Source organism: Eurosta solidaginis, chromosome 3, assembly GCF_040869045.1.
Source record: "Eurosta solidaginis isolate ZX-2024a chromosome 3, ASM4086904v1, whole genome shotgun sequence".
NCBI classification, from domain to species: domain Eukaryota; kingdom Metazoa; phylum Arthropoda; class Insecta; order Diptera; family Tephritidae; genus Eurosta; species Eurosta solidaginis.
In genome coordinates, this window is record NC_090321.1 from 267,275,698 (window position 1) to 267,298,858 (window position 23,161).

Sequence of the window (23,161 nt, forward strand, 5' to 3'; positions counted from 1 at the left end):
TGTAAAGTGTGAGGCATATTCCAACCGTGATGAAAAAAATAAACAATATGTTTTCTTTTTTTCCGCCAAAGCAACTGCAGCTATAAGCAATAAAAAATTGTCATCCGATGACATGTTTACGTCTGCACGCTACGAACTTTCAGTACAAATGGCGACAATCACCCTATACGCACATAACCACCCGTTGCTATGGTAACCAGCAGCATATTCTGTGCGTTGCCAGCAGCCATTACAATAGGGCTGACTACATTCACGACGGCGGTGTAGCCGCCACATCTGTCATATTACTTTTACACATGTTCCTATGAGCGTCGCTTTTTTCGGCGCGACAGAGCAGCAATACAATCAATCACGACCGCTGTTGTAGCCAGATTAAACCTAATTCTATATCTGGGAAGCGACAGTGAGTGGCGTCCTTTTTATTTTGTCAATAAAAACTAAAATAGAAGTAAATAACAGATAATAAAAGCCAAAATCATTCTTTTGCGCATTTTTTAAACATAATTAATGTTTTTCCTAAATTTTTCGCTACTATTTGCTGTAATTTATATTGGTGGCTGCCGCTTTCAAAGTAATCAAGAAGTCAATGCTTGGCTACGGTTGTGGTCAAGCTTTATACTATTTTCACACAGACGGCTTATTGAATAATAAAGGCAGTTTTCTACATTTAGACGCTTATTGAGCTCAATCTTCCCTACAAAATTCGAATCTATTATTATTTCATTAGTAGCTAATCGAATGCCTAATGAAGTGAAAAGCACAATGCAACTCTGTTGGCAGCGTTCCGCTTCCGTTTCCGCTTCTTAGTTTTGGTGTGTTCAGTGCTTAAAAATGTCATTTGTCAAAGCAAATGTCATTGTCTGCATGGCGGAACGAGACAAGGTGGCCGCATCGAACAGCTCATTATCACCTTTTTTATTTGATTTGATACATCAACTACCGGCGCAGTACGATTTTGACATTTGTCCATCGAATTTACAAGTACATGGAATTTTTTTTGTTTGTAGGTATGTCACCATGCTCCCACCTTGTAACGTTCCGCCATGATTGTCTGTCTCATCCTTCATACTAATCGAGCAGTTACTTCTGTGTGAAAGCAAAAAATTTACGATTTCATTAGCAGGTGAAATGAGATCATTAAGTTTCTGTGTGAAAAAAGTATTACTTTATTATGGTTGCGGTCTGTAGACGCCGTGTTGAATGTGATCAGCCCTAATATGCTGGCCGAACTTTTTCAGAATAAGATAAAACGTCAACGTGATGAGAACACCTGAATTGCATTTCATCATGGCTCTCATAATTATTTGTTTCTGATCAGAAAATTTTCACAAGGTTGCCACCGATTTGAAATGATTTAAAATATTTAATTGGATATGCCAGTTGGAGGTGTTATAGAAAATTTTGTTTAATAAGGTTTCCACTAGAACATAAAAATATAATAGGTATATTATTGTATACATCGGCTACTATCTCGAAAACTGCTTAACATATTGGGATGAAAATGGTTGCGCAAGATTTTCACATATTTCATAATCCAGCGAACTGGGCGTGGCTCTTAACGTGAAGGCAACGAGGAGGCTACCACGTAAACATAACGTCAGCTTAATCTTAATATTAAGCTTAGGTTTGGTAATATTGATGCGTTATTTTTCGAGTCGCTTGCGCATCAAACTCTACGTTTATTTGGTTCTCACATTCAGTGCTAGCAACTGTTATTATTATTATTATTATTGGTTAGGTACTGGTATGAATATCAGAACTAACTGAAAGAGCATTGGCTACTCAGGCCATCAGCTCAGTAGCAACTGTTAAAATTTCACTAATCCTGGTAATTATCACTCAAATTCCAATTTAAAAAAGTGAAAATCACGTCTACCACAATCTTAATAAACTTGCTTTCGTAATCATAATCTCCCAGGATTGGTGTTATTTATAGAATAAGGTAAGTACCTCAATCTAAATTCGGAAATGAATTATATTTTTATTACAATCTTTATATGCACCTATTGCACATACACCAAATATTTTCTTCACTTTATATATTTACATACATATTGATATACATATGTACATATTGTCTTGAAAAAAAAAAGTTGTGAATCAAAAGTAATTGTAAACCTTTAATACAAGTCCGTTGTGTGTTCTGTAAGTAAGAGACATATTTACATTTTTCGATTTTTCTTGATATTAAACAAAAATTTTTCAATCTCTAAATGTTTTGTTAAAAATATAACATTGGAATATTACATTATTCCAGCCAAAAAGTTTTGCAGACAACTAACAAAGTCATCATATTTTTTCCTTCCTCTAATAATCGAACCACCAACGCACAGTGCATTCAAAAACTAGTTCGCGCAGCTCCTTACAACAGCCCATTATCTAAGGAGTACCCTAATACAACATGCCCAACATGCACGACTTCCGATCGTACCAATCAAATAAATAATGAATAAATAAAGAAACCCAAGCTATTTAGTAAAAAGTATATAAATACCTTGTTTTTGTAGCAAATAAGTGTTGTAGTCTTGATTTCAGCTTGTTCAAACCTTACCTTTCTGTTCGTAGTACATTAAACATAACATAACGTAACTTCTAAAATTTCATAACTTAAATTTTTAGATGATTTCGATGACTATATTCGAGCAACACTACAGTAATGCTCGATTTTTCGTACACGCTTATCTCTAAAAAAAATCTAAACAAATACAAAAAGTTGCCGTTTTCGAAAATTTACCTCAAGAAAATGCTGAAAGAGTAAGCTATTTCTAGTTGTAAGTCTATTAAAAATAAATATAAAAGAGTATATTACTACACTCAAAAGTATTTCAATTAAAATTGTGTCAGTCTGTTGAAAAACAAAAGAGAAGTAGTACAAAAACAAATTGCACTCAAGCAAGTTCTCTTAGATTATGTTTAGAGGCAAATTTTTGATTTTAATTCAAATAAAAAAATAGTTTTCTAATATGCACTTTAGTACACTAAAAATAAATAGCAGCAATAAATAATTATTTCACCAAAACTAAGAAACAGAGAGTACAGTGCGATTTCAACTTAAAAGGATACGCTATAAAAGTAAGTAATTACAATAAATATATCTTATCTTTTAGATTAAAATCTTGATACCTAAAAAAGTTAGATTTGGTGTGTACGTGTGTGTGAATGTAACATATATTTGAACACTTATTTAGAAATTTATTTGAAGAGATATGATAAAAGTATGTAGCTTCTTAGCGCTTTTTAGCGGACGCTTTTATTGTTTAGTATATGGAAATGTAGGCGAATTAGTCGCGATAGTAATTTTTGTATCCCTACACATAATAACTCCCAAAATACTTCTAAAATTATTTACAAAAATACCACTAAATATGTATAATAGACTGAGTCGATTTATTAACCGATATCACGCCATTGATTTATCGATAAGATTTGGGCTCAGAAAAAAAAGTTCCACTACGCATACCCAAAAAAAATAATTTTACAATCAAATGAAAATTTTTTTGGTAGGTCATGAAAAAAACCTTAAAAATCAAAGTCGAAAAAAAGTCAAAAAAATTAAATTTCGCAGGTTCGAAATTTATAATTATTTTTTTCCTGAGCCAAAATCCTATCGAAAAATCGATGGCGCGATATCGTTTCACTTTCGTCCATACAAATCGACCTACCCTAATGTATAAGCTATGAATGACACATAATATAGTCTACATACATATACTATTGGGAAATTGCGAACCAGACGGACTTTGATCTGCCCGAACTTTAGCTTTCATATGCTTTAAAACTTATTAACACTCTGTTCTCTCTTTCCTTTTTGCATTTCTCACATAATCAGTCTTCCTCCTTCTCTTATTCTCCCTACAACGCCATTATACTCCTGAAGCAAATACGTCATTTCAAATTTCCTGAGTTTTTCGAATATGTACAAGTTTCATTTTCCTTTTTATGATTAAAATGTCAGAGTTTTTCTATCATAAAAAATACAAAAATTTAATAAAAGAAATTCTTGTGAACACGTCTCAAACTCATTGGTTGCATAGTCATAGTCAAAATAACATATGTCCCATCCCTACAAACCAGATTACTAAATGTCAAATTTGCCGATCGGCCTTCTTATTTATGCATTTGTGTGTGGGAACATATTAATGGTTTAAGGCCTAGACGCCCATGCTGTCCTGCTACTGCCGGTGAACCCATCGGTTTTGGGTCGGACGGTTAACGTTGCTAAGACCAGAATGTCTATGAAGGTGACACTGGCCAAGACAAGAACCGCATTGGACCGAAGTCTCTATCATATGTTTTCTAAGATGGCATACGTAGTACATGGTGTATAGCAGCAAGAGTTGATGAATCCGTCTTTCACGGGTGTTAGTGTCGAGCACAATGGGCATCTGATGTATGTGGCCTGCTGAAACGTGAACCGAGGGACGTTTTTGGCCGCTATCACCGTGGTTGACAAATATTGGTATCAAGCCCAGAACATCCCGTATAGATGCAACAAATCTTTGCACGTGACCAACTGACAGTAGTAAAACTGTATTTAATATATTATTTTCCGGCTTATAGCTTTCTGGATCATGATCCTTGTCAACAACTTTCCGGAGCAAAATAATATGAAGTAGTCCATTTTCTTGAAGCTGAGTTGTATGAAGCCCAGTTTGTATGAGGGATGTAATAAATTTAAAAGGGTTACACTGAAATGACAGCTAAACTTGCCGACTCGTGAGAACCTCACATAGACTTAATGAGGCTATAGTACTTCTAGAAGTTTGCTTGAAAACGCGGAACTTAATATGTTATGAAAAAACTACATCCTCTTGGCTAGTACTAGAAGGTTTCTACAACCTGTGCTACTTGCTGCTTCTAGATATGATAGCAGTGTTACTTCTTATAACTTGAATATTAGCCCGGCGAGCGCAAGTCACGAGCACAGTACTTGCTCGATCCCTTCCTCATGTTACTCGTATTTCATACATATTCCATCACTGATGAGGTCTTATTTAAGAGCATATGACACCAGTAGGTAGTGTCCAGTCATAATACCCATCATATCTTTTAGTGATAAGAGTAACTTCGTTAGACCTGCACATGACCTTCGCTCCTTTGCAGTCCTGCGCTTGGTTCCACGCCTTTTTTGCTAGGATTGGCCAAGCACAACTCTGGCTTTCAATTAATTGCCCCCAATCTGGCTGGAACATCTAAGGTATAAGCTTCGAGATATGCGCCTTGTTTAGCTAGCTCATCCAATTTTTTCATTTCCATGTATGACGACTGACAGCTGTTGGTCGGGAAAAATCCCTAGTCACTCCAGTGCATAGAACCAGCTTGTGTGGGGAGCGTTCTGTTCTGACTTATACTCATTTCTAACGAATCTCTTGTCTACTAAATTCTCGGTTAGAAGCTGCACTTTTTCATCAGATTCACATTACCGTGCCCTACGTTGGGTGCCATTTTAAGCTTGTATCTAAATTTTCGCAACTACGAGGTAAGGGGTTAAAAAACTATTCAGTTCTATAAATTGGCACAGGTTCAATATATAAAAATGTATGGAAAATGTAGCTTAGTAGGTCAAATTTCACAAGTATTTTTATGTAGTATCTTAAAACTCCGAATTAAATTAAAAACAAATTCATACTTTAATTCTAATATTAATATTTTCTTTCATTTCTTTGGCAATCAAAGATCATTTCAGAGGAGGAGGATACCATTAGCTATGCAGACTAGCGATTATCTGGAGCAGCGCAATAACAATCCAAGGAGCTTTAGAAGCATCTAGAAATTTTTTTATTATGAGCAATTTGCCATTGTACTCACTTGTCAGTTGCAATAAAACAAAAATATAAAAAGAACTCTAAAACAATAAGTGAGGTTATGTTAGAACAATTAGAATAAGTTCTAAAAAAAAATAAAAAGAAAGCAAAGTACTAATTATTTAAAGATGTATGTGAAAGGTTGTAAGACATTTTATTTAGACTCCTGCTATACTATATGTACCTACATTTTCCAAAAATAAAAAAAAAGTAGTGTAATATTATATGTTTGTATGTTCGAGACCCGTAGTAAAATATGGCGCATTTTTTTCGTATGCAAAGCCTAAGGCTTTATAGACATTAAAAGCTTGATCGAGAAATTTAGAAATAAAGAATATAATATTACTAACTTTTAATAAGCACTAAGCAAAGCCAAAGCAATCATTGGATAAGAAACTCATTTTGAATACATGCTTAAAATATAAAAAAAAATTAACTATTCAATGTAGCACTAACACGAAATTTAAATTTTTATATATAATATTTAAAACATGTAACTTAAAACAATTTTTCGAACTACAAAAGCAACTATTACTAATACTGGTCTCATTTACACTGAAATCTGCATTTCTTCAATACACATTCGATACTATTTTTGTGCTCGTTTACTCACATCGGGCCAGTGTCAATCGGTAGCAAAGTACCATGGCGGAACGATACAAGGTGGCAGCATGGTGACATACCTACATACATAAATAAGAATTCCATGTACTTTGTTTTTGTAAATTCGAAGGACAGATGTCAAAATCGTACTGCGCCGGAAGTTGATGTCATTGTTAATGATGACTAAGTGTGATATCTTCTGCATAAACGTCAAAATCCCAAAGTGATTGGATCACCTGATTCGTATTTGACTATCGCTGTCTCATTCTGTATCTCTTTCAAAACGCTGAAAAGTAGCCATATTGAACAGCCTGTCAGGCAGTTGACAGATAAGATAACACACTTTGTCATCATTCACAATGGTTGATGTATCAAATCAAATAAAAAAAGGTTATAATCAGCTGTTCGATGCGGCCACCTTATATCGTTCCGCCATGCAAAGTACCTTGCAATCAGTGATGCCATCGAATCGACAAAAGAAAACCCACGAAATTTGATTCATTTACCCATTTTTCCCCTTATTCGAGTGAGAAAACACTCACTTTTACCCACCAAGATAAATTATTTTTTTATATATGGATATGTAACAAAATAATTGCATTAAAAACGGAAAATTCAGTGAATACGCAAAGATTTATTTATTTGTAACTTAGTACACATTTTTTCACATAAACTGAGAGTTTTTGTATTTGGCTTTATAAAGTTGTACATGTTTTTTCGTTACCTAAAAATTTATGCAATTGATATTTCTTGAGACAAAAGAAGTTCTTATCTTTACTATGCTGTTTAATGTTAGAGGTCCCAACCTATTTCTTTTTTTACATTTAACGTCTGTAGTAATAGAAAATAACCTCTCTGTATCAGCATTTGAATGAGGCAACATTTTTTTTAAGAGTGGAAATTCATATTTATTGTTACACTTTCTATATTCCAAAATTTCATGCCACATGCCATCAATTGGAACATTTCTTAAGTAATCTTTTTTTCATCACTGAATAATACTGCAATGTTTTACTCAAGACGAGCCGAATCGGCAGAATCTAGTTCGAATTTTTTTAGAACAGAATACATTTTAGTATTCAAGCTTTTTTTAACCTCAAATACCATAAAAAAAAAAATAAATAAATGTAAGGCGCTATAACCTCCGAAGAGATCTAAGGCCGAGCTTCTCTTCCAATTTGCGTCGTGCTCCTCTTGCTTTTCCCTACAAATTGGCCGGACGGAATCTACATGTTTTATTTATTTATTTATTTATTTATTTAGTTAAGCCAATTAAAAAAAAATCTTATAGGCTAATTATAAAAGTGTAAAGTAGTTAATAATGTATAATAATATAAATTACCTTACTTATAAAAAGTATTTAAAATACTCAGAAAGCCATCTTTCGAACAAGAAAAATCTATCTCACAAAATTTAGAAATTCTATTGAACTCAATTAAGGCTCTAGTAATTGGAGCATTCCGCGCATAAAGAGCCCTGAGAACACCAATATGAAAAAACTCAGAAGCACGAAGAGCTCTAGCCGGTATATTAATGAAAATCCTCTCCAAGAGCACAGGGCAATCAACAACCCTACGTAACAAATCGAAAACGAACGACAACGATAAAATTGTCCTCCTGTCCTGCAATGATTTTAAGTTGATCGATAAGCAACGAGCTTTATAAAGTCGGGATAGGATCCGAGAAGCGCAGACTGCGTAATGCAAAGCGTACGAATACTTTTTGGATTCTTTCAATTCTTGCAACATGGCAGGAATAATACGGAGACCAGATGAAACAAGCGTATTCAAGTTTGGATCGCACAAACGCAGAATATAAAAGCTTTAGCGTATACGGGTCACTGAAATCCAAGCTATGACGCCTAACAAAAGCTAGCATGGCATACGACTTAGCTATGCACACATTAATATGACTTGAAAACGAAAACTTCGTTTCAAATATTACACCCAAGTCCTTAATTTCACTAACCCGCAACAGGGGCGAGTTTGATATTTGATACACGGTATCAATCAAGTTGACACGCTTCGAAAAAGTTATTTGAAAGCACTTTTTTAGGTTAAGTGATAACCGATTATTATTACACCAGTTACTAAGTTTATCCAAAGCTTCTTGCAACAATACCGCATCATGAAGGCTATGAATAGGCAAGTATATCTTCAGGTCATCTGCATACAGCAAGAATCTTACTTTAGACAAGCAAGAGCGAATATCATTAATAAACATGACAAAAAACAGTGGACCCAGGATACTACCTTGTGGAACACCGGAGGAAGCAACGAATGGACGAGACCTAACACCATCAACTACAACCATGCAACGACGCTTAAATAAGTAGGATTCAATCCAACTCAAAAATACTGAGTGAAAGCCCAAACAGGCTAACTTTTTTATCAAAATAACATGGGAAACCCGATCGAATGCCTTGGAAAAGTCAGTATACACAGCGTCAACCTGATATCCTGCCTGAAAAGCTGCAAGGCAGTCATCCGAGAAAATAGTCAGATTAGACACAGTTGAACGTCCTGGAAAAAATCCATGCTGCTCAGGACACACAAAATTCTTTACACAGAAACGTAATTTATCTTGGATGATACATTCAAAGAGCTTCGAATGGTGGACAGTTTTGAAATAGGCCTATAATTAGTAATATCATTTTTATTGCCGCTCTTGAAAATAGGTGTAATGAATGCTACTTTCCACGCATCAATAAAAGTACCCGTAGATAACGAATTATTGAAAATTAACAACAGTGGATAGACTAGGGAATCACATTGTTTAAACAGAATTGCAGAGAACCCATCGATATCGGCAATCGCCGACGTCTTAAGCCGAATAAGCCCATTAAGAACATCTTCCTTAAACAATACTACATTACCGAAGTCAATCGAAGCCTGAATATTAAAAGTAATGTTATCATGATTGACAGAGTCAGAAGTGAAATTGTTCATAAAGTATTCAGCAAAAAGATTTGCAGCATCCTCCGGAGTATCGACAGCTTCTTCAGCAAGAAAAAGAGAGGACGGTATATTCGAAACTGATTTCTTCGAGTTGACAAAGTTCCAAAATGATTTTGGGTTAGATTTAAGATTTTCCTCAAAATTTAAAATATAATTTCTGTGTAAGAATTTATCCAGACACGCGAATTTCTTATCATACTCTTTATACAAGTTGAAAAACGTTGGATTTTGAGTTCTTTTAAATTTACGGAAAAATTTATTTTTCAAATTCCGGAGTTTCATCAAGGCTCTATTATGCCAGGGCACCTTGTACTTCTTTTTGGAATCCAAGGGAATGACATTTCTACAAATTTGCAGAACAGTAGACTTAAATAACTCAAACCTTTTAGTGGTATCAAGACTGCAAAACAAATTATCCCAATTTATTTCCAGCAAAAGATTGTTCAAGTTCGAAAAATCACATCTCTTAAAATTAAAAGAAAAATTAGAGTTGGTAGTACTCGCTTCGGCAAATTTATAAAACTCAAGATCAAGAACTAATGGAACATGATGCAAATCGGATTTTTTAATAGGAGAAATACATTCAAAAAGTGAAAAATTTAGATTATTAGATAAAAATATCAAATCCAAAGTACGACCTAGTCTGTTTGAAAAACGATTAATTTGTTTAATATCAATACTTAAAAAACTATCTATTAAATATATTTCACTGGAGCCAATGACCTCACATGCTATTAAAGCCGAGTTTGATAGAGTCTGTGACCATTTAACATTACCCAGATTAAAATCACCCAGCACGCAGAGATGATCACCACCAACTTTGTTCAATGCCAGTGACGTAATATTATCGACATGTGCAGTGTATAAGTCGTAGCTACTATTGGGCGGTATATATGAAGCACAAACAAAAACAGTGTCTGATGAGCCTCGAATGCATACACATAGCTGGTCAAGTAGCGCACTATTATTTTCCAGTATGATTTCAGAAGCATGATGTTTGGAATGTACCGCAATGAGAACTCCACCACCTCGTGCACAACCAGTAAGGTTTGAATTTCTGTCTTTGCTAAAAACATTGTATAACATAGGATCAAAATATTCCTCGCTGAAAAAGTTTTCATTTAGCCACGTCTCAATGAAGACAAAAACATCATATTCTTCATGGGAGCTAAATAGCCGCACCAGCTGCGAGTTTGTTCTAACACCAGCCATATTCTGCATATATAATCTTAGGTGATTATTTCTTCCATCTACCCCAACCGATTGCCGTCGGACATCGGTTGGTTTTCGTCGTTTTTTGGCTTGAATTTAAATGGGCGCACAACAATATTTGCAGGCCATAGTTCAGGCCGCAGCAGCATCGCATATGAGTTGGCATTAACGCCTAACTTGAAATTAAGGTGTCTCAAAGAGCTCGGATCCACACCTTTCTTGCTAGACTACTGCAAATAATGGAGTTTTCTTCCATACCAGTATGTCTAGCAATATATTTTTTTACCTGATCAGCTGTTGCTGAAGTAGAAAAGCGAGATATATGGAGCCATTTTCTTCTGACAACAGCTCGTAACTCATTACTGGAGCTCGACCCAATAAATAAGGGTTTAATTAATTTCCGAGCGTTTGCATTTTTTGGGGGGCTAGCGTTGATATTTGCCCTGGAATCAGCATTGTTTCCAGAACCTGGCAACAGATTTGAATTTAAATCGCTTTGGGAAGAATTTGCTGTGCTAGAACCAGAGGACTTATTTTTGCTTTTATTAGACCTCTTTTTTTTACGCACAGTGTTCCAATCACTTTGGTTATCAGCACCTGCAGATGGTTCATCTAAATTAGTTGCACTCATATTGGTTGGAAACACTGGCCCCGCAGTCGGAGTACCAGTAGCGGGAGTAGCAACATGAGGGGACGGCAGCATTTTCTCTTGGTCAGTAGAAGCAGAAGAAGAGGTATAAGAAGAGGAAGTATTAGTAACTACACTAGTTGACAAAGCAGCAACGAAGGCGTATGGCATATTTGTTGTTGGAACAGAAGTATTGACTTCACTGAGTACACCATTACCATCAGACACAATTATTTCCTTTCCACTATTCTTCTCTTTGGCCAAAGGGCCACTAACAATACCACGCACTTCACTGAATTCAGATAGCAAGTGCGACACAATCGATTTATTTTCAGCAAGCATAGAGCGCAATTCAATGATTTCAGTTTGAAGAGTCTCAACTTTATTGCGAAGGCATTAATTATCTTCTCTCACAGCATTAACCACACACAGAATATTAGAATTAAGAGCTTTAACTTCAGCGAGCTCATCGATCAACAACGCAAGAGATTGATTGTCAATGTTTTGGTTGCATTGGCGCTCATTACTTGCTGTATTATTTTTAAGCGGAGACCGAAGAGAACAACGGCGCACAGCTTTACACTCATCGTACAGAAATGGGGTATTTGAACTCAAAAGGTACTCTAAGTCAGTATGTTGCATACCAACACTATGCCGACTCCGAACGGCATCTGCAAGGCAGATGAGTTTTCACTGAGAGCTTTTCATGGCAGAAATACACCCGGAGCGCTTGCCAAACACTGCCGAGGGGCGAGCCCGCTTAGAAAAATTTTCTTCTAATTGAAAAATCTTATTTCTAAAATTTTGATGTTGCTTTGTCCGGGGTGTGAACCCAGGGCATACGGTGTGGTAGGCGGAGCACGCTTCCATCACACCACTCACATACTAGGGTTCAAAAAATCAAGACTTTCAATAAATTCATCATGAATAGGCAAACGTTTTACCATTTCCTTAATAGCTGTGTTATAAAAATTCATACATGATGTTAAACCTTCAGCTTTTTTAATATCATTTAAATTTGATAGCATTTCATTGCAATCTTCTCCCACAAATAGATTATGTAGATCAACTATATATGTATCAAGATTTTCCATTATTATAGAGAGTTTTGAGTTTCATTCTAGAGAAAAAAATTGGAGGTCATGAAGTTTCTGCTAATTTTTAAATTAAATTCTTACCCTCGTTAAAAATTATATGAAACAGAATTTGTTTGCTTTGAAAAAGCAATTTGAACTCATATATATACCGCAATACGAAATTTACAAAAATACCCACATTTTATTCTGCTGGCTTGCGGAAGTCCCTTTTACCCATTCAGCTAATTTTTTGCTGAAAAAACCCACGAATGAGTGAAAACCCCATGTTTTAAGCCCCCATTAGTGATACTTAGCATAGACTTGACTTGACTTGGCGTAAACTTGGCAACTTAGCCACGATTATACTCCACTTGGCGCATAAAATGTGGCATCATAATCAGCGTTGAAATTTATTTTTAAATAAATGTCAATTTGTATGACAAAATGTCAAAATGAAATGGAAACAAACAAATGGCATCTCAAAATGTAAACGTCACTTAGAACTTACATAGAAAATCAAAATTCAACAGACTTCTAAGTCAAGTTAAGTTTTGAGTAATCAGTAACATGCAATGTTCATTTAACAGAACTGTAAGTGACAGTTCGCAAGCCAAGTCAAGTCTATGCTAAGTATCAGTAATGGAGCCTTTAGCATCATTGCTTGCTAAGTTTTTGGCAGATATGAGGTGAATATAATTTCATGTTCATGCACATGGCGGAAATATACAAGGTGGCAGCAGGGCGACTTTGTGTTCGTAAAGCCCCCATTACTGATACTTAGCATAGACTTGACTTGACTTTGCGTAAACTTGGCAACTTAGCCACGATTATACCCCACTTGGCGCTTACAATCTGGCATCATAATCAGCGGTGAAATTTATTTTTAAATAAATGTCAATTTGTATGACAAAATGTCAAAATGAAATGGAAACAAATAAATGGAAAAACCAAAATGTAAACATCACTTAGAACTTACATAGAAAATCAAAATTCAACAGACTTCTAAGTCAAGTTAAGTGTTGCTAAGTTTTGAGTAATCAGTAACATGCAATGTTCATTTAACAGAACTGTAAGTGACAGTTCTTAAGCCAAGTATCAGTAATGGGCCCTTAATTCGATGCACTAACGTGAAATCATATTAGAAAAGTACCATTCAGATGATTTCCGGACATCACCTGTATGTTTCCGTCATGTTCATGCAGTTCGCTTTTGACTAAGTTCTCACCATAGCAAAAGGTTTTCTCACCATACTGAATTGCTACCGATTGGCACAAGCCCATTGTACTTATATTATGATCTCAACTGACCATCTTTTGACTGTATAAAAGTAAACTTAAGTAAAATAGCAAGTAAATACATAAAACAGTAAATAAGATTTTAAAAATGAAATGAACACAAACAATATAAAATAATAAATAAAAAACTAAGAAACGGGTATAACAAAGGGGTTAAAAGCTGAACTATGCTTACAGAAAAACAAAAAATAAGTAGTTTGCTGTCAATAACACAAAACAAAAATATAAAATTATATGACTCATTGCTTCGTACTTAAAAACCCAAGTATTTACAATTGCTACTGCAACACAAAGTTTCCTATATACAGCCAAGGTCAGTGCTTTAGCGCTCTTTCTCATACTGAAGACGAAAACTCAGTAAAATCTATTAAAACAAATTCGGCCAAGTACAAATATTCTTAGTTTATTTAATACTTCACTGTAAACTTAAAAAAATCAATGGTATCTTCTTATAATAAAGGCAGTGGAGTTCGATGGCCTCTATTTATTTCAAATTAAAGGGCCAGTTAAACTTCCCCAACCCTAACCCCATAGTCGTAACAATACCCATATCCATAACCATTTCCAATGTGATCGATGGATGGTGCCATAACCTTAAACAGCTGACATTTTCATAAAAATGGGGAAAACGCAAAAAATTACGAACATATTCCACAAACAATAAGTCTCTTAGTCAAAACGTATCCAAAACAATAAATAAAATATATAAGAAGTTAATAAATTCACCAACTCAAATAATTTTATGTTACGGATATGGCGAAAAACCAATTGGTTGGCTATGGTATGGTTATGGCTTTAGCGTTATGGTATGGCACCATTAATCGAGTACATTGATTTCCATAAGGTTGGTTCGATCAGCTGTTTTATCTGGTTATGGATAAGTCACCATTAATTGGCCCTTAAGTTGGGCAAGTATTAAGCGCACTGTACCCAACTCATAAAATTACTAATTACAAGTACTTATAGGATTACTACTTTATGCAAGAAGTTATATTCTTCACCACGGAATGGAAAAGCAAGCTTCGTGATCTTTCCAAAATCTTTAATACTTTTGTGCCACCCAAAAAATTTAGTTGCATGGGAAGAATCTTACCTCAGCCTAAGTGATTTCAAACAAGCATTTTATACAAATGTTGAAGTTTTTGAAACTTCTTCTTCTTCGATCTAACTACTACTTTGGACTATCTAGCCAATTAAAAGTAAAGTATGAGCAAATAGGCGAACGGGGCAACTGAGAGTAAAAAGCAGCGCAAGCTGAAGAAGAATCAGTAAGTTTGATTTTAACTCCCTATAATTGAAGTACGCGAGTAATCTTATTGTGAAGTACTACTACCAAAGTAGTCTAAATAAAGAACCTTTTGCTATACGGAATATTTGAGTTATTTATTCGATTCAGCGATGCGAATAATATCAGAAGGTGTAGCATTATCGAGAATTCTTTATATTTGATATTTCTTATAGATCGGGTAAGGTGCGCTTAATCCATATTCAACGAAATTTTGATCAAACAAAGATAATCGAAACCCTACTTGTTTTATTATTAAGGGAACCCAGTTTATGTTATTTTAGTTTAAATGAAGTATTAAATCGGTTATGAACAAACATACCTACTTTGCTTCATTCCTTTTAATACATTTTACTGTGTATTCTTCTTCACTATGGTCAAATGCGCTAAAGCACTGCCCAATGCTGTACTTGAATTAGAAATAATAACTCCCATCATTAGTTGCTAATTTTCCAACCAGTAAAAATATTTTTGTTTATTTCAAAATCATGACTGCATCATGACAGTTAACCTAAAAGTCATCCAGTCATCTTTCTTATTAAACAACATTTTCGCTCTGGGAATAACATTGTATTAACAATAAAACATATGTTTTCCCATTGTGTTCAGGGCCCGTATCGTGTTATACGATCACAGATCGAAGATAATTTTCACTCTAGTTATAAATATGAAACTATCAAACTTAACAAAAAAATAATAATCAGTTATGGATCTATCGAACACTTGTTGTCCATTGTTAAGTTATGGCATTAATCCAACTAACCATTTGAGAGCTATTGTGATTTGAAAATGTAAAAAGAATAAAATAAGATAGGAACAGAAGGAATGTTCAAGTAGAATGTCAACCAGAGAAATCGTGCAGTGATAATAGCTGTGTTTTTTACATTTATATACGTTTATGCTTAAACTTAATATGGACTGCTACGCGTTAAACTCTTCTGAAGTTGCTGCGCAGAAAATTTAGTAATCCTAAATTTCAATGCGCAGTATACTCAGATGCAACCGAAATATGTGTCTATATTTCACCTCTATGTGCTGCCTCTACAAATGGTGTGTGTCCACTATTCACCGCAGCCGATTCAGCTAAAGATTATACAGTATGACCAACGGAGATTTGTGTCTCCGCTTTTCGGTACAACATGTTCTGTTGCTAGTTGCGGCTAGATGGGTCTCCTAAACATTATCTAAGTGAGGATAAGCGTTTTTTTTTAACCGCAAACGTAGACGTATATACGTGCAAAAACACGGCTAATGTGTATATATACAAGCATACTTCATAAATTTTTAGAGTTGTTTCGAAACAGTGGCTTAATTTGAGAATCACAGCATTCTCAAAAAAAAAGGAATTTTTATAAAACAATAAATGCCTTTGCTTAAGTTGAAAAAAATAGTTCTAAACTTGTGTTCAAGTGTTCTCTAATTGAACTCAAATGTAAGATTTCAGTACTACAGTGTTTTCAAAAGATATATAAAAACACGTATTATTTATTTTTAATTTATAATGCTTCATTGCTGCTACCGAACAAGTGTTTATTTCTCACAATAAACATCTGTTGTGATTGGTGGTTTCAACCTTGGAGAAGATTTTATTTCAACTCCAACTCAATTCGATATACAATGCAGGATTTCAACTGAAGAAATATGCTGGATATTCATTTGAGAACGTTTCTCAAAATCTCTAATAGGTTGGTGAATAATTTGAGAATGACGTTAGAGATCAACTTGAGAACTACAAATTTTACAAAATTTCTCAAAGGTTGGATAGTGATGGGAGAATGATGCCTGATATCAACTTGAGAACTATCAGGTTTAAGATTAATTAGAAAATGATGTCGGAAATAAACAGAACTAGATATATATTCCTGAAATATTTTTTATTCCAAGTTTGTTGGGTAAACAAAAACCAGCTCTTGCCGCATCTACAATAATGAAAATAAGAAACCAATGTTGCCGTACAAAAAAACCTCACCCAAATGCGACCTTAAACCGTGACTGAAAAACTGCTCTGTAGATGGAGTTTAACTACTAAAAAACCGGGCCTTAGAGATGTAATTATTTTTCACCAAACAGTGTGTATATTTCCAAAACTGATTTATTATTAAACAATTTACAATTTTCTCGAAACGTTTTGTATGTTATTATTGCTTTTTGGTATGAACTCCTCGCCTATTTAAACATATACAAAAGAATAATAAAAAGAATTAAGGGTTTTATAAAACATGTTTTAAAAGTTTTTCAAATGATTGCACGATTGTTTTTTAAATTAAGGATTACACGCTTAGAACACTTAAAGAATTATTAAGAAAAATATTTTACATTTAAGCTTAACATGCAATAAAAGCAATGAATAATAATTAAAAAACTATATAGATTTTAATAAATGAAGACAATCAACTATAATACATAATATTCAATGAGACCATTCCCCTCTACATATAATTAAAAAAGCTCGTATTATGTTCCTCGACTTGAAAGGAATTTCTTTGGTTTAAAAAAAAATTTATGAAATTTTAAAGTTTTCGAGTCACATTTCCTATCGAATGGAGCTACAGAATAAAAAGTTCAAAGTAATTAAATTGCGCCAATTTAATAGATGCAGTAATCTTTATGCCTTTTTCAAACCGAATGCCAAGGGTGCCTGCCTTCTGTGACCTGAATGAAGGGGTGAAGAAGAAAGCTCATGGAGAAATATACAAAACTCATGTTAGGTTGAACTGACCAGTTCATAAGGCTCTCACCTGAAGTTCATTTGACCAAACTGAACACCCCAACTCTGTTCCCTTCGCAAGTACTACTTGCTGCCTATAGATCGGACAATTGTGTTCCAGTAGATAAAGCCTGGCGAGTGCAACACAAGAACACATTATATGGTCAGCCATTGCATCCTACAGGTCTGAGTTACTACATTTGCTTTCACAGACCAGACTTAATTTATGTGGATATAGTGCCAAAAAGCAGTGCACTATAAGAACGCTCATCACGAAAAGAAAGTTTACCCTCTTTTAAGTGATTCCGTTACCGTCTATGGCCTTGGAACCGGAAACCGAAGCCAGATGTATATATTTCTCTGCTTTCATTCTAACTTGTACCGCTTTGTACGCCAATACACTTTGCCGTGTGGGGTTATTTTTCCGCTCAATATATTGTGACGAATATTAGTGACACTAAGTGATACTCTCATCAATAATCTGATACAAAGTAAATAAAGCTACAACAAAAATGAAGTAAGCTGCTACACTTGTATGTACGTAAACGAATAAATCATTATGTCTACACATATGTACGTACACGCAGCAGAGAAGAGACGCACAAACACATGCAGATATCTTATCTCAGATGCTCCCAAAAGTATGCAATTGTAAGTGTGGAAGTTTCGCTCACAAATACACGCATATGAGAAGCTATATACGTGCATCTGTAGTTATAATTATATGGCGGTAACTAAGTAAATTCTGGAAGCGCCTAGAAGATGCCACGAGGAAATCACAGAGTATAAAAGCACCAGCGGTAGAGGCGCTAGAGCAGTTTTCAGTTAAGCACGCTATCTGTCGGGCAATAGAGCAGTTTCATTTGAGCTATCACTCAGTTTGGTTATTAAGCAAGCTATTCGTTGCAAAGCATAAGTGTTTTTGTGAAGTACTTTAATAAAGGCCATTTTTCCATTATTCAATATTGGAGTTATTTATTCAACAGTTTAGTGATTCGAACGTTAGCAGAGGGGCAAATAAGAGGATTTGCAGTAAATTCGTTACAATATGATGATGCTGTACTACTATGGTGGTTAGGTACGAGCTCTAACTGCTCTGAGGCATTAAGCCTAGTTGCATTTATGAACGCTATGTTCTTGCCCACTAACTCTACAGGCGGGATGTCCAGAATAGCGAATAGCACTGTCAGCGTGGTTATCAAATCACTTGTTATACTGAGGGTTGTTAGTCTGTATAATCGCTTTAGTTCCTAAGTAAATGTCCTTTTTGTGTTGCTGTCCGAGAATTAAAGGTAGCGTTGTACTGTATAGGCTTCACAATCGCTATAAGGTATAGAGGACGATAAGCCGCTTGTACACCTCAGCATTATTTTCACATGCATGCAATGCAGCGAGGGCCATCTTCAGTCTCCTCCATATTGAGCCTACACGACAGCTTGGTGTCTAGAACTACTCCTAGATATTTTGTTTTGTGTGTGTGCTGCCAGCTTGCACCTCCTAGCTTTGCTACTTAAATTCAGAAACTTTAACCTCCTGCTAAAGATAACCATCCGGTCGTCAGAGCCGCAGGAATACATATCCCAAAGCAGCTGAGCCATCAGAGATCTAGCTGTTTGCAGGTATTTGCGACTTATGATTACCGAAACGTCATCTGCGTACGCCGTGAGTTTGAGGAGAGAGTGAGCGTACCGCCTGAGCAGGTGATTGCTGACCAACGCCCATTAAATAATGCTTGTTTACAGATTGCGTGGTAGCTTATAGAACCATTGCAAAGTAATATTTCTGCAACTAACTATGCAACCGGTCAAACTTGTCAAAACGGGATATACTTCAATGGAATTAAGACCACCGACGATAGCAGGTTTTGAGACCCGAATAATGGACCTGCTGCGTTGAAAAAAGCAAGCTTAGGACTATTTTTTCTCTCTAGCGCTTCCGATTAGCTTCAGATATCTCAAAGAATCGATGAATGGTTCGATTTATTGTTGTTGCCTTGCCTACACGAGCTCAGACTTCTATACACATACACACGCCTAAAATGCCATTTTTTCACACACCCACATGCGTACCTTTACTGCAGTCATATCTACATACAATTGCAGCGTACATATATTTCTAGTAGGGATGTTATGGAACTTCGTCTCCGAATTGTCGGAAGTCCCGATTGATTTCGATATCTGATTCCGAGTTCGGTTTCGACTGTTTGCGCCTGTGTCAATCCGTATAATGCTTCTATGAATTAAAAATACGGGTGTAGTATAAGAAATTTATTCGTCATCCTCGTGTTATTTATCTCGTTATCCAGCTGCGATGTATGAAAAAATTAAAAGTCCTTTTCCGACTTAGGTAAAATAACTTCCGTAGCGTCCCAATCTCTTGAAACTGTCCTGTGAAGCTGTATATCCTTAGGACAGTTTCTTCTATTTTGATGAATGCTGATCGGTGTTTATTTAACAGAAATCATTCGACGATGTGTCAAATAAAATGTCGGTCAGCGTAAAATGGGCATGAGTGGTCCTAAGGTGACTAAATCACAAAATAATACTCCCTTGATAATGCACATTTAAATATGATTACATAACTGAACATAAGTTAGAATACTACTAATTCTACTAGAAATAAGTGCATGTATACTAGGGTGGGTCAAATTTACTGTTGAAAAGGTACATCCAGTTTCTGAATCTTTGGGTCGTACGAAGTAATATTGTTCATGGGACCGTAGGTCTGAAATGAATTTCGAGCCTGCCTAATTTTGTTAGAAAATTGTATATCCCAATCCGAATAGGATACAAATAAAATACATGAAAATAAATGTCAAATTCGGATTAGGATAGGGATATAAATTTTCTAACAAAATTAGGAAGGCTCGAAATTCATTTCAGACCTATGGTCCCATGGACAATATTACTCAGTATAACCCATAGATTCAGAAACTGGATGTGCACCTGAAGTTTTTTTTCCCCCATTTTCCCCATACAATTTGACCCGCCCTAAATGTATACTATTGTATTTTGTTGTTCTTGTATTCCGAAACAATACTTTGTTTAACTGCTGAACAAAAAATTAGTGTATTGTATGTATGTTGTTGTAAAATGTAAAATCATGAAACAAAAACAATTAAATAAATGATTAATGTTGCTATTAAAAAAGTCAGCTTTTTAGTTTTTGATAGAGCGATACGGTAAGCTTTTTTTAATGTATTCAGACTTTATTGGTTATCCCTAAAATAACTGTACATGCAAAGTTCTTTACTGGTTTTTATGAAGGATTGTGCTGCTGGCCCTCAATATCTGCCGATTGGCTAGTGGTTGAATTCCTTTAACAATCATCCTTTTTTGTCACCTTGGAGGGTGGATAATAAAATGTTGCGAATAGAGTGGAAGGCAGTGGACTATGCAGTCGAATGTCATATAATGAAGGAATGGTGTTCGGAGTTTTTTCAAAGTTAAAAAAAAAAATGATAAAAGCTTTTTCATAAATAAAAATATTATTTTAATAACAACAAAAACGCCTTATATATTCTATATACATAAATTCGTAAGGATTATCTCACTTTAAAATTTGAGTTAAATAATCTAAAGTTTTTTTTTGAAACTGAGCCGAGAACTGTGCGTGTGAATGTGCGAATTTTCACCGATTAGCTGTTAGTTGCGCTATTTGGTAAAATTTACAATGGTCTGCAGCTTATGCGGCAGTTACCCACGAACGTACGTACCAAAAACGTGTCAGCTGACACGACCTATCTTATGAGTGTACAATGTAAACGAAAACTCACCGAAGTGCAACGCCCGTACGTACGTAGGCCGGAACGTAGAAATCAAAACAATTTTGATTTTTTCCGTAAGAACGTGTCATGCGGCAGTTAAGCGGCAATTACCGACCGACGTGTGCCGTACGTACGGACGTTTATCGTACGAAACACCTTTGACCGAACCCTCAAGCCCGTAGGAACCAATGTGTGCGTCAGTGTACATGTACATAACATATTTGTGTGTGTATTGTTTACAGATAAGCACTGTTGCCATTGACCATTTTGCATGCATGCTTATGGAAACATCAACTTTTCCAATTTAATTTTTGATGTTGTAAAAGGCTGGAATTAATATTAAATAAATATAAATATATTACATATTTATAATGTGCACTTTTACATAATTATTTCGAATTATTTTCAAAATTTTTCAAACTTTAATTAGGTATTTTTGCATAAAACTGCAAACGGTCAAAAGTTAGCGCACAAAAGTTTACTAGGCAACTCTGTCTAGTGAGAGAGCGATCAGCTGACACGTTCTTACGGAAAAAAATCAAAATTGTTTTGATTTCTACGTTCCGGGCTACGTACGTACGGGCGTTGCACTTCGGTGAGTTTTCGTTTACATTGTACAGTCATAAGATAGGTCGTGTCAGCTGACACGTTTTTGGTACGTACGTTCGTGGGTAACTGCCGCATAAGCTGCAGACCATTGTAAATTTTACCAAGTAGCGCAACTAACAGCTAAACGGTTAAAATTCGCACATTCACACGCACAGTTCTCGGCTCAGTTTCAAAAAAAAAACTTTACCATGGTTACGACCTTAGCGGCACCAATAATCGATTGCATTGATTCTCATTAGGTTGGTCGAATCAGCTGTTAAAATGTTACCGATACGGTTACCGATAAAGCACCAATGTCTCCAGCTTAAATCGGAGATACAAAAAAATTGAGAATCTACACAAAGCAAGAACATAATTGCGAAGTTACGATCCGGCAGCTCCATGCTTATAAAAATTGAGGAATAAGAATTAAGACAACCTGGCATTTTAAGGGCTCTCATAAGCACCTTGCCATATGATGCTTGCGAATGAAGTGCATTGTTTACTATATAGTTTGGCAGCTTAAGTAGAGGTTATGTTGCGAATAGAGTGGAAGGCAGTGGACTAGGCAGTCGAATGTCATATAATGAAGGAATGGTGTTCGGAGATTTTTCAAATTTAAAAAAAAAAATCATAAAAGCTTTAATATAAATAAAACTATTGTTTTAATAACAACAAAAACTCCATATATATTCTGTATACATAAATATGTAAGGATTATCTCACTTTAAAATTTGAATTAAATAATCTAAAGTTTTGTTTTGAAACTGAGTCGAGAACTGTGCGTTTGAATGTGCGAATTTTCACCGATCAGCTGTTAGTTGCGCTACTTGGTAAAATTTACAATGATCAGTGTCTCTCAGATCCAAAAAAAAACATAACTTCTTAACCATTGTGAATGATGACAAAGTGTGATCTCTTATCTGTCAACTGCCTGACAGGCTGTTCAATATGGCTACTTTTCAGCGTTTTGACAGGCTGTTCAATATGGCAGCGCCCATCTTCAGCGGGTGATAGAAAGAGATACAGAATGAGACAGCGATAGTCAAATACGAATCAGGTGATCCAATCACTTTGGAATTTTGACGTTTATGCAGAAGAGATCACAGTTTGTCATCATTCACAATCATTGTTTAATATATAGTTTGGCAGCTTAAATAGAGGTATTGTTGCGAATAGAGTGGAAGGCAGTGGACTAGGCAGTCGAATGTCATATAATGCAGGAATGGTGTTCGGAGTT

General features: G+C 35.3%; 1 protein-coding gene across 3 annotated transcripts in view; it reads left to right on the top strand.

The window, feature by feature from the left end:
* LOC137245527 (protein qui-1) overlaps positions 1-6,493 on the top strand; it is a 304,290-nt gene extending 297,797 nt beyond the window's left edge. The window contains exons 26-27 of one of the 3 annotated variants that reach the window (XR_010951337.1): positions 2,334-3,072; positions 5,677-6,493. Coding sequence is in view for 1 of the 3 variants with exons in the window: in XM_067776347.1 (XP_067632448.1) it covers positions 5,677-5,705 (29 nt within the window). In the remaining 2 variants the exon portion in view is untranslated. The remainder of the gene's footprint in view (positions 1-2,333; positions 3,073-5,676) is intronic. The other 2 variants (XR_010951338.1, XM_067776347.1) reach the window with 2 other exon arrangements.
* Positions 6,494-23,161: the final 16,668 nt, after the last annotated feature.